This window comes from Centroberyx gerrardi, chromosome 11, assembly GCF_048128805.1.
Source record: "Centroberyx gerrardi isolate f3 chromosome 11, fCenGer3.hap1.cur.20231027, whole genome shotgun sequence".
In the NCBI taxonomy this organism is placed as follows: Eukaryota; Metazoa; Chordata; class Actinopteri; order Beryciformes; family Berycidae; genus Centroberyx; species Centroberyx gerrardi.
Genome location: NC_136007.1, coordinates 28,403,114 through 28,419,087, shown reverse-complemented (window position 1 = coordinate 28,419,087; position 15,974 = coordinate 28,403,114). Strand labels below are relative to the sequence as shown.

At 40.8% G+C, this 15,974-nt stretch overlaps 2 protein-coding genes across 2 annotated transcripts in view; one reads left to right on the top strand and one right to left on the bottom strand.

The window, feature by feature from the left end:
- arhgef12b (Rho guanine nucleotide exchange factor (GEF) 12b) overlaps positions 1 to 14,986 on the top strand; it is a 37,748-nt gene extending 22,762 nt beyond the window's left edge. The window contains exons 18-38 of the mRNA XM_078286563.1: positions 104 to 218; positions 943 to 1,048; positions 1,977 to 2,216; positions 2,563 to 2,713; positions 3,007 to 3,176; positions 3,405 to 3,551; positions 5,034 to 5,119; positions 5,322 to 5,447; positions 5,893 to 6,007; positions 6,128 to 6,228; positions 6,736 to 6,813; positions 7,072 to 7,147; positions 8,033 to 8,200; positions 8,375 to 8,462; positions 8,550 to 8,630; positions 8,733 to 8,827; positions 9,404 to 9,685; positions 9,809 to 10,063; positions 10,281 to 10,483; positions 11,914 to 11,986; positions 12,107 to 14,986. Coding sequence (XP_078142689.1) covers positions 104 to 218; positions 943 to 1,048; positions 1,977 to 2,216; positions 2,563 to 2,713; positions 3,007 to 3,176; positions 3,405 to 3,551; positions 5,034 to 5,119; positions 5,322 to 5,447; positions 5,893 to 6,007; positions 6,128 to 6,228; positions 6,736 to 6,813; positions 7,072 to 7,147; positions 8,033 to 8,200; positions 8,375 to 8,462; positions 8,550 to 8,630; positions 8,733 to 8,827; positions 9,404 to 9,685; positions 9,809 to 10,063; positions 10,281 to 10,483; positions 11,914 to 11,986; positions 12,107 to 12,120 — 2,770 coding nt within the window. The 3' untranslated portion in view covers positions 12,121 to 14,986. The remainder of the gene's footprint in view (positions 1 to 103; positions 219 to 942; positions 1,049 to 1,976; positions 2,217 to 2,562; positions 2,714 to 3,006; positions 3,177 to 3,404; positions 3,552 to 5,033; positions 5,120 to 5,321; positions 5,448 to 5,892; positions 6,008 to 6,127; positions 6,229 to 6,735; positions 6,814 to 7,071; positions 7,148 to 8,032; positions 8,201 to 8,374; positions 8,463 to 8,549; positions 8,631 to 8,732; positions 8,828 to 9,403; positions 9,686 to 9,808; positions 10,064 to 10,280; positions 10,484 to 11,913; positions 11,987 to 12,106) is intronic.
- Positions 1 to 15,974, bottom strand: part of rcc1l (RCC1 like) — a 125,523-nt gene that overhangs the window by 42,109 nt on the left and 67,440 nt on the right. The window lies entirely within an intron of this gene.

Sequence of the window (15,974 nt, the reverse complement as noted above, 5' to 3'; positions counted from 1 at the left end):
TATAATCGTAAAAATAAAAGGATAAGACATAAAGTAAGTAAGTAATTTCATTATTTGTATTAATATTTTGCTGTTGTATCTATGAAACTTTGCTTTGTTGCAGCACAACAACGCAGTATGTGATCCTCACCTACATGAAGCACCTTGGGGTGAAAGTGAAGGAGACTCGCAGCCTCGAACCTAAACGAGTCCGCATTAACTTCCTGCCCAAGATCAAGGTATGGTCCCGCTTTAGAAATACACACACACACTCATACACACGCGATGAACACGCAAGCAAACATACAGCAGGGGCCAGTTGCATAAAGCTAGTTTAAGACTAGTCTAAGCCTTAGACTGGTCTTAGATTCTCAGGTTGGACTAGGCTAATTAAGATTGCCTGTTACTTAAATATTACGACTGACTTATTTTGAGGTAGGAAAGATAGCCACCTTCCCCCTGGCTAATCTTGAGTTAAGAACTTTGTTGTTATGGCAACGAGTCGGCCTAACTGTCAGAGTGGGAAGTTTAAATACTGAAGCTGTTTCATAAAAGACAGCAAATCTCTGTTTTTTGGAAAGACCTGAAGAAGAGAACAAGTCTTTAGAGACAGAAACAACACATTAGAGATCTACAACAATCAAGAAGTAGTAGGAACGGGTAAATATAAGTGTCTATAGCAAGTTTGACTTAAGGTCACATTTAAGTCTAAGACTAGGTCTATCTTTATGCAACTCTGGACTAAGTGAAATATTCTGTAACACCTTACTTGAAGGTTGCTCATAAGGCATTATAGGACATAAGTGCATTAGAATCACATTGTGAGCATATGATATTGTCTGATGATTATATGTAAGAGAATGATTATGTGGACTTCTAATGGTTTATAATCTGCTTGCAATGCATCACAATGCACTTCAAGAAATCCTAAGAAATGAAATGGAATGTCATTTGCACAAGCAGAAGAGCATCAAGCCTGAGAAGGAGGGGGAAGAGAAGGTGAAGAAGCCTCGCTTTCCAAACCTCCTGGGTCAGCCTCGCCGACCCAGCAGAGTGGATTCCACTTCAAGTGAGTAGATAGTTGAGAGATAATTCATTATTAATAATATTAATAATAATAATAATTCATAATTAAAAGCTGTGTTTTACTATTTGTCAAGCTGTGATAAGATAGTTAGGCTAGCAAGCTAACAATACTTGTTTACCCTAATACAGTTAGCAGTAGGGATGGGACGATATATCAGAATTCAATATATTGCAATACAAAAATTTGACAATACGTATTGTGGGGCAGAAAAATGAATTGTGATATTAGCTCCATGTTATTCTGCTGTAGTAATCACAAATGAGACGGCTTGACCATTTCACAAGCTCTCTGTCCAAATTATATTATTGTCACTTTGTAATGACAGTTTTAAATTGTTGTTTACATTCTAGCAAGCCAATGCCAACGCTAGAAAGATTTGTGGCTCAGAAATAAACAGAATTTTTTGTTGTCACTAAAGTTTTATTTATTACATTGTGGTTGTATCGAACCATGAACCCCATCATGAGATATGATCGTCCCATCCCTAGTTAGCAGTGAGCTAAAGTTATATGCCCCCAAAAATCCTAAACTATTACAGTAATACAGTGTTTTCCCCAGATGGTATTCTCGTTAGGATGGAAAAATCTCCTTACTAATGAAATTCTTTTACATCTAGGTAGATTAGCAGCTCCTTAAGGCTGGGTGAGACAGGATTCATTGCAGGTCTTACACACTGACACCCTGAAGCTGTAAAATCCCTCTACACCACACTGGAATGATTTCTCTGGCCAAATAATAATAATAAAAACATATTTACTAGCTGCAGTCAGGGAGGAACCACAACGCTGACTGGACGACATCCGATGTGTATATCTGAGCGTGTGTGTATGTACGCGTCATTGATGTATGTGTATTGCTGTGTTTGCTCGTCCCTCCCTCTTTGTGTATGTGTTTGTGGGTTTGCTTGCAGTCAGCAAGGCCATGGAGCTGAACAAGCAGCGGTCGCCGAAGCAGCTCTCTCAGCCGGCCTTCGGCATCCCCGAGCACCCCGACTCTTCTTCTTCTTCGTCTAACTCCGGTCGAATGCGGGGAAGCCAGTCCAGCGAGGGCTCCGACGCCAGTGCCCACTTCTTGCCCTCTGCCGCCTCCCCTCCACACAGCGCCCCCAGTGGCCAGGCCTCTGACACCAGTGGACAAGACTCTGACTCCAGTAAGACCCCCCCCCACACACACACACACACACACACACTCCCCCCAACAGACACACTTTTAAACACACTATTTTATCTGTTCCCAGTTAAATAAGTACTAAAGTAATCTTAAAGAATACTGTCAAAAAAGTCACTATAAACTCACTATTGAGTACCACAGACACACTTTAAGTCCCTATAGAAATATTATAGTGATATCATAGGAGATAAAAAGTACAATAAGGTTACTATTAACTCACTATTATCAGTATAGGAACATTGTAATTATTTTTCTTATTTATCATATATTTACAGTTCTTCCTTACATTTCCTCCTTATTTTACTGTCCTCTTCTTTCCTCTGCAGGTTTCACTCCAACCGCCGTCCAGCCCAGACTGGGCGAGGGTCTCCAGCCTGCTGACCATCAGGACGGCGTCACCACCCCGACCAGCACCCAGTTTGACTTCAGCCCCTCCACCCTGGACCAGTTACAGGAGGACGATCAGGAGACTGGCAGGTATGTAGAGGGTTTTGTTTGCCTGCTATTTATCACCCCTCCATCCTCATAAAGTGAGGGAATGTAACAAGTAATTTTGTGTATCATTATTATTATTATTATTATTATGAAAGCAACAATAATAATGGTAATAATAACATATTTTGTGAAGTCATCCTAGAGATAAGGGAAAGTTACGGTCCTGACTTATCACAAAAGTAGAAGTGGTACCCCAGTTGTCCAGGCTAAATTCCCACTTCTACTTACTTACTTCTTCTTCCTTGACGTTTTAATTACTTCCTCTCTCTCGGCAGTAGGATGGATGGGCAGAGTGTGGTGAGTTCAGCTGATGTCCAGAGTGAAGACGACCAGGGAACAGAGGTCGAACGTGAAGAAGACCCTCTGAACTGGCAGCGTCTGGTCAGCCGAGGGGTCCTGGCAAGCCTGACGCCACAGGAAATCAAGAGGCAGGAAGTCATCAACGGTGAGTCACCAACATTTCACACATTTCAGAATGTGTTAGTTAGATATGGCATCAAGTTACACTGAAAGTTGGATCATTACTTTGGATTCTTTCTTAAACCATGTTTGTAATCATATATTGTAATAATTTTCCCAATCAGAATTGTTTGGGATTGTGATTTGCAATATTGACCAGAACAAACCAATTGTGTGTGTGTGTGTGTGTGTTTGTGTGTGTGTCCGCCCTTAGAGCTGCTCTACACTGAGCGTGCCCACCTGCGGATGCTGAAGGTGTTGGACTGTGTTTTCTACCAGAGGCTGAACAGAGACGGTATCCTCCCTCCAGAAGACATCAAACACATCTTCACCAACCTGGAGGAGATCATTCACCTGCATGGTAATCTCATTCACACATGCTACGCAAATCATATAATTCAACAATTCAGTTGCATTCGCAACATTATATATCCCGATCAAAACTTTTGACCTACTGCTGCATGTTATTCTGTCTCTACACTATCCAATACAGCACAAATACAATAAAAATAATCTTTAAATGAAGTGTGGTCAGATAATCATAATCATAACTAACAAAATATCCAAACATAAATCTTCCATGGGTCATACGTAGGCAACTATGAAACAGCTCTATAAAGCTCTAAACCACAGTCTTTTCAATGTAAGCAGCAGAATTAATATGTTTTCACAGTATCTAGTTTTCCAAAAGTGAGAGCAGTTTGACATTAGGTAACTTAACTTTGAGTACCACATGAAGGCAGTGATCACCAGCTATTTCAGAGGCATCAAGCTACAGTTCAGATCCACTAACTTTACAACATGGTGGCTAAATCCGGAGAGAGCCATGGTCCAGGCTGAAGTGAGAAACATGTAGGAGCTGAGGAGGGAATGAGGTCAAGAGTCATTGAGCTTGGATCTCAAGAGAAAAGATAATGATCACGTGGGTTGACCTATGGAAGCTGGAGCCATTCCGAATATCCTTCCTGTTGATGCCCTTCCAACTCCAGCGAGGTAGGCACAGGCGTAAGTGGGGAATGAGGGAAGACCCACTTTGCAAGCTCTCAGCAAGAGAGGTACCATGACAAAGTGCTAGCTGTGTTTGCGGACACTCTGGAGCAAGAAAGGTGAAGGAAGCATCAAGCCACAGCAAAGCCAACACCTACCATTACATTTGTGATGGTAGGTGAATGACAGGGAAAGGAAGAACAGCAGTACGTAGGTTGGGGGGGGGGGGGGGGGGGGGGGGGGGGTTATGCTGGAAGCCACGAGGAAATTTAGCCACCGCTGCTGACGAGTTACGCAGCTGGAGAGTGTTACGATTAAGGGTTGAAACACTTGAGGAATGTTGGGCACCGTCTGACATCAACTCCTGGCCAAGGCAACAGTCATCATCAAGGAATGACTGTAGGTGAGGCATCATAAGAGAAGTGGTGCTCATAAGGCATTATAAGGCATCATGCGTGCATTAAAACATATTGTGAGTATGATATAATAAACACAAAAAATGCAAAAAGAAAATAGGGGCAACTGTATAGTTAATGACATGATGTTAAATCGAATGTAAATTTCTGACGCTTGTCTTGATAGTTATATTGTAAGAAAGGTTTGTCTATGCTTCTGATGGGTTTATAATCTGCTTGCAACACATCACAGTACATTTCAAATAAAGGGTAACTAACATTCTTGCCACTGAATGAATGAATGAGTGAATGAATGAATGAAACTTTTATTGCTCTTAGGAAAACTGACGTGCACAAGCTAAGCCCTTAAAAACATTAAGGGCAAAGATGTGAATTAGCAGTGACAATGAGATATGAGACATAGTTTGTATTTCAGAGTTTCTTCTCCCTGTGCCCCACAGTTTCTATTACGGAGCAAATGACTGCAATCAGGAAGAGGAGTGAGACGTCGGTGATCGGTCAGATTGGAGATGATCTCCTGGCATGGGTAAGACCGGCTTCAATCGATGCAGGAGGCAGATCAGATGGAAAAAACATAATACCTACGTTGTCAGGGTGCTGTAGCTCTGACCCTTGCAAACCACTCATAGTAAGGTGCTCTGGATAAAAACATCTGCTAAATGCCTAATATGCAAATGTATTTGTAATGTGTGTGTGTGTGTGTGTGTGTGTGTGTTTGTTGACTCCAGTTCAGCAGTGAGGAAGAGGAGAAGATCAAGAGGGCAGTAGGAACCTTCTGTAGTAACCAGCCCTCTGCACTGGAACTCATCAAGACCAGGCAGAAGAAAGACCAGAGGTTCACCTCCTTCATGCAGGTCAGCATACTATACAATACACTACAATCTACTTTCAGCATGTGCTTGGGTTATGCATGTAACCCCAGTTCCCTGAAAGCAGCAATACATTATACATGCTTACCACCCAACACAGGGCATGATAATATAGTCCTATATTCATGTGTTATATCCCCTGGATTCAATTGATAGGGAACTTCTATATCCCCATGTATCTACAGTATATTTTAGATAACAAGGATACTATAGAGCCGAAGTACTCAATTTTGGTCCTCGAGGTCTGAAACTGCAGCTTTTAGTTCCTCCCTGATAGCTAATGAGCCACACCCGGTGTCAGGTAGATGCAGACCAGGTGTAGCTTATTAACCACCAGGGAGAAACAAAAACCTGCAGGACACCGGACCTTGAGTCCCTACAGAGGTTCTGGATGCTGATGACCCTACTTATTGTCGTTCTCATCCTTCAGGAAGCTGAGAGTAACCGTCTGTGTCGCAGGCTGCAGCTAAAGGACATCATTCCAGTAGAGGTGCAGAGACTGACCAAATACCCACTGCTGCTGGAGAGTATAGCCAAGTACACAGGTAAAGTTAGATGATGTTGTTGTTAATGCATTGGATGACTCACTGAAGAGAACAACAGATTGTTGGTTGATTGTCAAGTACTGTAGCTTTTGGTGATGCGTGTTTGTTATCTCGCCACAGAGGATGCTGAGGAGAGGGAAAAGGTGAAAAAAGCAGGAGAATGCTGCAGAAAGATCCTCAACCACGTCAACCAGGCTGTCAAGGAGGCTGAGAACAAACAGGTACATACATTAGCATCATAGTAAAACATATACCCGTTAGACCAATATATAGGTTTGCTCATATATTAGGCCAATATTTTACATATTTACTGTAGAAGTGATCAATACTACACTGGTTGTCTATGGGAAGCCCTTAACCTGAATTGACTCTAATGCAACATTTTAATGGATGCATGAATGTGTCTTGCCTTTTGAGGAAAGCACTGAATACTTGCAATTCTGTGTAATCCATTGGCTTGAAAATGGTCAAATTGAAAGATATTGAATATTGGCACAACATCCAAACACATTGGTACTGACACTGGCCTTCAAAAATCCAAACCCAAAACCCTGAGGATATTCACACTGACTATCAGTACAAAATACTGGCAGCTTCAGTCCAAAAGTATCTGTACTGGCCTTTAAAACCCCATATTAGTCGAACCCTAGTGCCTGTATGCCTATGATCTTCCAACACCATCATGTTGGAAAAGCAGTTGATAATTGGGCGTGTTGCTTTCTCAACAGAGGCTAGTGGAATATCAGAGAAGGTTAGACCTCTCCTCGCTCAAACAGAGTGAAAACCCCATGATCTTGGAGTTCAAGGTAAGGAAAATACCTGTCTTTCGTCCCTGACCCTCTGAAAGACAAATGCCCATGAGCTCAACACAAAGGTTTTCCCTGGTGCAGCAAATAAAATGGAAAAACAAACAGTCTGCACCATAGTGGTTCCAAATGCATTACAATTCTTTATTATATACACTACACGCCAATTTCCAATCATGAGAGATAACAAGATTTTATGGTTATTAATAAATATGAACTGTGCATTGTACTGACATGATCAAATTCCTTGTCCTACAGAATCTGGACCTGACCAAGAGGAAGATGGTGCATGAGGGACCACTCTCTTGGAAGGTCAATAAAGACAAGACAATCGGTATATGCACACACACACACACACACACCACACACACATTTGTATTACTATACAAGGGATTACTATTACATTGTTTGTTATAATGTAATTTATTGAATAGAAGTTTCCATAGGATCGATCAATAAAATGTAGAATTAATCGCTCAATTAATTGCCCATCTGCAACATAATGTGATTACTCTGTTACTTTGTCTTCAAAATGTATAGAATTTGAAGTTAAATGGACAATGTATTTTAATATACAGCTTGTGTTATTCGGATATTTGTGTGAAATTGTGTTAGTGTCTACAATCTCACAATCAAAAGGTCTTTTCCCCTCAAACAGGTTTCCCAGTTTTTTAAAAATCAAATTACTATAATCTCATTACATGTTTTATGTTACTGCCCAACATTGACGCTATCTTTATTTATCTAGTTATTATATTATTCTTTTGATGTAATTATTTGTATTATTTGCAGCACTCAATTCTTATTTATAGCCTATTCTCCACTGCGGCAATGGCCCATTTACCCTCCTGACATCATTCAAATTTCATCTAATCTTATCTAATCTTAATTAAATCTCTGTCATAATTCCTACATGAATGGTAGATCAGCCTATCATGGTTGCAAATAGGCAAATATTTATAAGAAATAAGATCTTTTTCGTGAAGCCTACAAACTATTGTATTTGAGCGACTGCAAATGACCTAAATGCACAAATTTCTAGAATATGCAACTGCTTTTTAAAAAGGGTTGCTCAAAACACATTGAAAACCTCTAACCTTAAAATACAGCAAGTCACATGATGTACAATACTCCCCCCCCCCCCACATGCACACACACACATACTCAACATCACCAATGTCTTGTAATGATGCACCGGTATCATGTCTCTTCGCTTCAGAGCTGTACACAATCCTCCTGGAGGACATTCTGGTTTTACTGCAGAAGCAGGATGAGCGTCTGGTCCTCAAATGCCACAGCAAGAATCTGGCCGGCACCGCCGACACCAAGCACATCTTCAGCCCCATCATCAAGCTCAACACCGTCTTGGTTCGCTCAGTGGCCACCGGTAGGAACTACAGTCATTAAAAATATTCTCAATTTGGTATTTTGTACTGATGAGGAACTTTACTGTATTGACTCCTTTTCTGAATGATTCTTTGTATGGTGTATGGGGTGATTGTTTTTTTTGTGTGTTGTATAAATCCTATTTCCTATCCTAAATCCATTTTGTCCTCCTCAGACAACAAGTCTTTCTTCGTGCTATCCATGTCGGACAACGGGGCTCAGATCTACGAGCTGATGGCTCAGACGGTGTCGGATCAGAGAACGTAAGTCTGCTTCCACAAAGGTGCAGCGCTGCAATGTTTCATTCGTTTCCTTTTTCTCATCCTGCTGTGTGACCTCCATTCATCCAGGTGGCAGTGTCTGATCACACAGTGTGCTGACGCCATGAAGGCCAAACCACACAACAACATCATACCTCTAGCTCAGACTGAGTGAGTTCACCGATGCGGGCACTTTGGTTGTTGTCTAGTGTTGTTTCACTTTGTCCTGGTTTCTAATATACGTGTGTGTGTGTGTGTGTGTGTGTGTTTCAGTGCTGAGCGGGATGCTATTGAGATCATCAACCCTGGGATGCCCAAGCCGAGCAAAGATCCTCACTGCACATCAACTGGGACTATCCAGTCTCCAGGTAGCTCCAGTTAAAGGACTGCATCAATTTTGTTTGTTTTTTTTCCCCATCTGCAGGTGCTACATCTTTAACTTTCAAGTTTTTCTGTGACTTGCTTTGCACATATGGAGCAGAGATCATGACGGCTTTCTCACAAATCTTTGTCCCGAACCTTAGGGACAGTCAGCAGAAATAAGTCTTGAGAGTTCTGTGTACACTGTCCACTACTGTATAAATACTAATGACTAGTTCAGGATGTATTTATGTCTTGACTGGTAATTCTCTAGTTAGACCAGACTGATGTAAAACTGAACTAACTTATCTTGAAAAGTTAGCTACCCTCCCTCCAAGGAATCTTTGTAAATAAGCAAAGGACATTAGTCTTCAAGGGAGACAGACTGAAAGAGTTCTTGGCACAGTTAGAATGGTGGTGAAAGGGTTGACCTTCATCTTTGCATTCTTAAACAGTCCATAATGCATTAGTGTTGCTGCAAACAATGATCTCATTGGCTCAACTGTATTGAGATGAAGCTGATCCGGCGTGGTTATCGATTGTAATATCATATTGGTTGTAACACCAATCTTCATGCGTCCCAGATAAAGACACCGCCTCTTCTCTGGGCCTTCAAACTCCAACGACGAGTATCAACCCCTTCGAGGGCATCGAGGAAGAGGAGCCGACCCTGGCAGACAGACGGGAGGAAGAGGAGTTAGAGGAAGAGGTGGACGAAGAGGAACTCGAGGCCTTCCTGGACGGGCAGCTGGTGGACAGACTGCCCTTCCTGCAGGAAAGGTCGCGCCAGGGCATCGCCATCGAAAACCAAGAGAACAGCGCTTTCGGCATTCCCCCCTCCACAGCCGAAGAAGCTCTCAGGACACGTAGGTTCCCTGTTATGCTGATATCTGATTTTTAATAAAAGGCAAATATCGGCCCAAAACATTGGACTTGAATATTGACACTATATGGTGATAAATGATTTTTCTGTTTCCTCTCTTTCCCAGTGGCGATGCTGAAGCAGGTCCTTCTTAACCACATGGTAAGCAGAGAGGAGGAGGAGAAAGAGGAGACGGAAGAGATGAAGCAGAGGAGGAGCGGGGCCCCCGGGTGTCTGCTGAGGGCCTCCTCCTCCCCCGGGAGCCCCGAGGGGCCCTCTGCCGTGTTCGATGAGAGCCGAGCATCCGGGAAGAGTTTAGAGAAAGACGACCCCGAGCTCCCATCCGGACACATAGGGCTGTTTGAGACGACTGAAAGCAACGGTGAGGGGATGTAAAAAAGTAACATAAATAGTATAATGAAAGTTATACCCAATTATTGGCAATAGTGGTGTTTCCCAATATGACATTTGGTTGCATCAATGTTGATTGCAACAATGAGCGTGAGAGCATGAGAGAGATCAGTAGTCCAGAATTGTTCTCTGTGCATCATTCAGGTCTTTCCGTCTCCCCATTCTACCCATTCTGCCTCTCCATCCAGGTAGTTTTGTGGTTCTGGACTTCGGCGGTGGCTCTGAAGAGAGCAGCACTGATGACGACGGGGGAGTAGGAGGTGATGTGGGAATCGACCTGAAGAAGCTGCTGTCCTCCTCCTCCTCGCAGACAGGGGGTGGCGGCCCCAACCTCAACCGGCAGCTCATGACCCACCTGCGCCTCCTACAGGCCAGCCTGCAGCATCTGAAGGTACTGCAGGCCTCACCGACAGGCAGTTTGGTTTCCAAAGTCAATGGCAATGTGTACATGCACACAGTATTCTGGATACTGGCTCATATCGCATTTAATGTCGTATTCTGGATAGGATGTTTATTACCCGCTCTCAAATATCCCTTTATCAGTGTACCCACCAGTAACCAAGAGTAAATGGTATAACATGTTTAAATGTGTCAGTATCCCCATAATATCAGAATATGCCAGGTACCTTTTCCAGGTTTCTCATAGCTGAGATACAAGCTTATCCAAGTTATTGTAAACAGGATATGTCATTTCCATACACCAGCTAATGAAGAGAATGCACAACTATCTTAAAAATTAAGGGAATATTATAGTGTGCATGTAAACGTAGCTGTTTTTGTCACATTCCACATCTGTTTGTTGATAGCTACAAGCTGTAACAGTCCCACATAATATGAAAATGAATTAGTGATGTGGGTTGTTAAGGAATACTATTTTTTAAATATTTTTCAAACCACACTTGCTGTAACTTACTGGGATCATTCACTATTCACCTGGTGTGGCCATATTTGATTTACATCATACTTAGGGTGGGAAACCTTACCTGGAAGACAGAAAAGAGGCAGAGAGGCAAACTCAACAGGACAAAAAGTTTAAATTATTCTTTGATATCGTGGAGAAATGAGCAGAGCTGGAGAAGGTCCAAAGTAAAGATTGCAGCAACTGAATTCAAGGGAACAGCTACGATGTGGATCCCATTGTTAGCTAATATGTTGGCAGTCAACTGCTTCAGTTGATGTTATATTTATCTCCAAAACCACTTGGTTGAATGTTGTAGTTGTAGCCAACAACTAGTTTTAACAGTAGTACTTTTAACCAACTAAAGACTAAAATTAACAAGCAGACACAGCTAACAATTTTACTGTTAAAGAAGTGACACGAAGGATATGAAGCATAATGTTAGCATATTACTAATACTAAAGATTAAAAAAAATTAGTTAATGCTTACAATTAATAAGAATTCAACCTAGTTGGAGATAAATACAACGTTAACAACATGAAGTAGCTGACTGCTAACATTAGCTAACGTCATGGATCAACATCATGGATGTTCCCTTAAATCCAGTTGCTGTATCCTTTTATTTGGACCTTCTTGGGCAATTTGGCCTGCAGTTCTGCTCATCACTTGACGACATCGAAGGATAGTTTTGGTGTATATTTGAAATGTTTTGTCCAAAGATCAGTTGAGTTTGTCTCTGTTTACATCTGCTTTACTCTTTTCCAGGTAGGCTTTCCCACCAAGAGCATGACATAAATCAATCGCATGATATGAATAATGAAAATTTGTGGTAAAGACATTAAAAGAGCAATGTGTACACTTAGCTTCACTTGTCCCAATCTCTGGATCAATGGATGGATTTGATATAATGATCTGCTTTCAGGAGGTGGAGATTAAATATAACCAAATGCGCCAAACACTGAGTGACACAGCTACTGACTCTGATGAGAGCAATGGTATGTTCCCCCTTGTACGATGATAACGAATACATTTTCTTGCACTTTCAAAGATCGATCATTTTGTACAGCTGATAGTAAATCTCTAACTCTCTCTTCCTCTCTCTCTGTTCTCTTCAGATAGGATTCAGTGATGACAAGGAATCCCGTTTCTCTTGGTTGTACAAGCCAAGCATCACATCCCTCCATGCCCCCTTTCTCCCGGACGCCTCCTCAACCACTGACATCGCTCAATAATGGAGGCTTAAAATGGCCAAGGGAAGAGGCAGACACACCAGGCTTACATGACAAGCAGTGGAAGTCCTCATCGTCATCATCATCATCATCATCATCAGCAGCAGCAGCAGCAGCAGCAGCAGCAGCAGCAGGATCATTCCACTATAAACCCATGACAATCCAACCAACAAATAGGAGAAAAAAAACACTTGCAAACAGAGATGAAGTTCTGTTCCTAAAAAGAGATCGCCACTGAATGTCTATATAAGTGAACAGTCACCATTGTTTGTAATGATAATAATCAATTGCATACAATATCTCAAACACTGGACTAATGAAACAGAAAATGGCTGGACAACAGCCAGGAGAGAGAGAGAGGTACACCCCCCCCCGAACACACACACACACACACACACTGCTCTATCTGTGGTGTCACACAGATGCACAGTAGAAAATGCATCAGAAATGAAAAGAAAGATGAAGAAGGTGAAATCAATAACCACTGCATATTCAACCCAGGACCCCGCTTCATTGAATGTCACGCTCAGCGATGACTGCAACGAACCAGCGATAAAGGAACTCATCACTTTCCTACCATCCCCAAAGCTCCTCATGTTTGTCTTTAAACCCCCATGAAATTCTTGTAGAACATAACACAGCCATCCCATAACACACTTAATCATGAAAAAAATGAGAAAAACACATGCTTCAGATGTGAAAAATTTCATCCATACGCTCGACAGGCTAATACACTTTTACATAACTAAATGCCTATAACTGTTGTTACTCAGTGACTAAATGGGTATGATCAGAAAATTAATAGATCTGTAAATTTTCAAGGGTGTTTCTTCCAAAATAGAAGACATAGGTATTTTAAATTCCTTCTCATTTACACACAACAGGATTTCCTTTCTACTTGCACTTACTGTAAACCCAAAATTTGTCTTGTCTCATTCTCTCAGTAATATACTTTTCCTTGACTCACAAAATATTACACATAAAACATAAGACAAAACAACAAGCAACTGCAAACGCAAGCTGTACACATAGAATTACTTAAGCACTTAAAATGATACTACTTGATACTACTACATGATAGTAGGAGGCTTCTTGGAGACAAAGATAACATGCAGGCATTGCACATCTGAAATTCACATTTGTTGGCCAGGTTCACCAGCTAAACATTCCTCCTTTGGGGAAAGTCAACTAATTTCCAAATACTGAAACACCCAACATATGCAGTGTGCCACATTATGAACTAGAAGCCACTTGGTAGAGCGCAAACCTCTAGCCTACGCTGAACAGTTATTCTGACAAAATGGACTTTCCCACCGGCGCATGAACGCAACATAATAGTTATGACTACAAAATGATAATCGTCTAATGGCAGAAATCCTAGATATGGATCACCACCAAAATCTAATCAACTGATCCTTGGGCCAAGAGCTATCTGCCGACTAAATTTCATGTAAAATCACTGTAAAATCACTGGTCGCACAAAGCAAACCCAAAGAGGTGTGTGATAGACTGTATATGTGTTTGTAGGAATCTCCACTCACCAATTGGAGTTTGGCATTGTTCAGAATGGAAACAGCAGTGTGAAATGAAAAAATCTGCTTGATTTCCTAGTCACTATTACAAGAGACGAGACTTAAAAATGAGGTATAATGGGCAAAACAAATGTAACCATGCATAAATGTATTGTAATTGTGTGTAACTGATGGTGTTTTCTTGATGTTTCCATATTACACCACAGAAGAGTTAATTACACTTTAGAGAGAATTTCAGAATGTGTGGGTATGCAGATTTGATATTTTGCTTGAACTTTGGTCTGTAGAATTTCATTTTCATCTCTTGTTTATCCCCAGGGATAAACAATGGAGTCATTTTTGGTGCATTTTATCACCTCTGCCTTTGCTGTATTTCTTCAGACATTGAAACAGTGGGATCTTTATCCACCCAAAACTCAGCGGAGAGTGGGTCATCGTTCCTGTTCAGAGGGTTTCTCCAGAGTCGCTTCAGTTTCTGCATTACTTGTGAAAGGGATCTCGAACTTCTGACAGCAACCTGCGATAAGGCCACTTGATACTTTTTCTCTCACTCTTTTTATCACTCCCACTCTGTACTGTATACCGCCTCCATCCTGTAGGTACAACAGTGAGTCATCAGCGAACTTGCTCACTGAGAGCACAGGACCTCTGCACTTTCACGGTTGGACTGAAAAGAAAAGGCTAAAATCACTTTTACTCAAGCGTTCGCCCGACAGAAGACTGCATGTATGAAGTTATGCCTTCGATTATTGGATGAAATAGATGCAACATGTAAGCAAAACTGAAAAGAAGGCATATACACTCTAAAAAAAAGGATTGTTTCCAATGTAAAGGAAAATAATGTACAATTGTTTTGTTTTCTACATCATACAATCATGTAATGTTTTAACAGAAACTACTTAAAGGGGTAAAAAAGGATAAGGTATCTATGAAGCATTAATCTGTTTTATAAATATTCCTGTCAAAGTGTTATATTTTTATTATATTACTATTAGCTATATTAATATGTTTGCTGGTTTTGAAGATCACAGATGGCTCCTTTTTGGATAGAAGATTTAAAGTTGGCTGATCTGTTGTTTAAAATGAAGGGAAAGATCGCAAAAAGAAAAGTGTCATTTCATTGTAGTTGATCTTCTTGGGTGGGGAGTTGGAGTAGTTGGGTTTGGTGCCTGAACCCCCAAACTAGACGAAGGAAAATAGTGTTCAAATGTTATTAAAGAAGCTTTAAACACTTGCACATGTGATTTCATTGTCTCAAAACAAGGTTATTTATCTCAAAACCTATTTATAGGCTAGGTCTGCACCCAGATTGATGATATCTAAAAGTGCAAGAGTATCCAAAAGGGGATATTTCCTTTAATGCATATAGAACTGGAAATGATCCATGATTATTCATAATAACTGAACTGGGTAGTATCATGATTGCACATAAAGCATAATAATTCATTTGAAAGCTAATTGCAGATTGATAGTGGAATAATTACCTACTCTAATATATGTGGTTCTGGAGTGATGCCTATTTTATTGCTTTTTTTTTGATGTTTACAAAATGACTGATATAAAATACACTAAAGCAACAGGGTTTATGGGAAATGTAGTCTTAATTTTGAGAAACACTAACAATACCACTGGTGTGAGATAGAGGCTACGAATTGCCTCCATTATGGTCTTATTTGTTTATGTTTATCATACCTAGGTTTATGGTTATCATACCTAGAAAGATAAAAAATATACACATAGCACCTTTAACATTGTGTCTAATCATCATGCAGAGCAACAGAGCAGCAAGACAAGCAGACTTGTGTTTACAATGACATGCCTTCTGGAAGAAATGCCTTCTTTATTTCATTGGAGTGAAAACATCTTTTCACTTTCATATTAATGAGATCCATAGAGCTTTTTCTAATTTAACATATTTAAACAAATGTATTGTGTTGTTATTATTAATCTTTATAATACATGTTTCTATCATTTTCTATAATGGCTGCTATCCAGCATATAGTCAAAACTTAATGAACGAAACACACATTTTATCATAAGCAGTGTGAATCTACTTGGTGTCACCGGGCCACAAAACTACATATCCTATCACAGCTGCATCAAACGAGCTAGCTGTTTCCAACACAGCTGCAATGATTGTCACCCTCTGAATCCTCCTGTCTCTTCCTTAGAAACACATTAAGTCACTTAAAGTAATAAATGAAGCTATGGCTGCTGGAAAA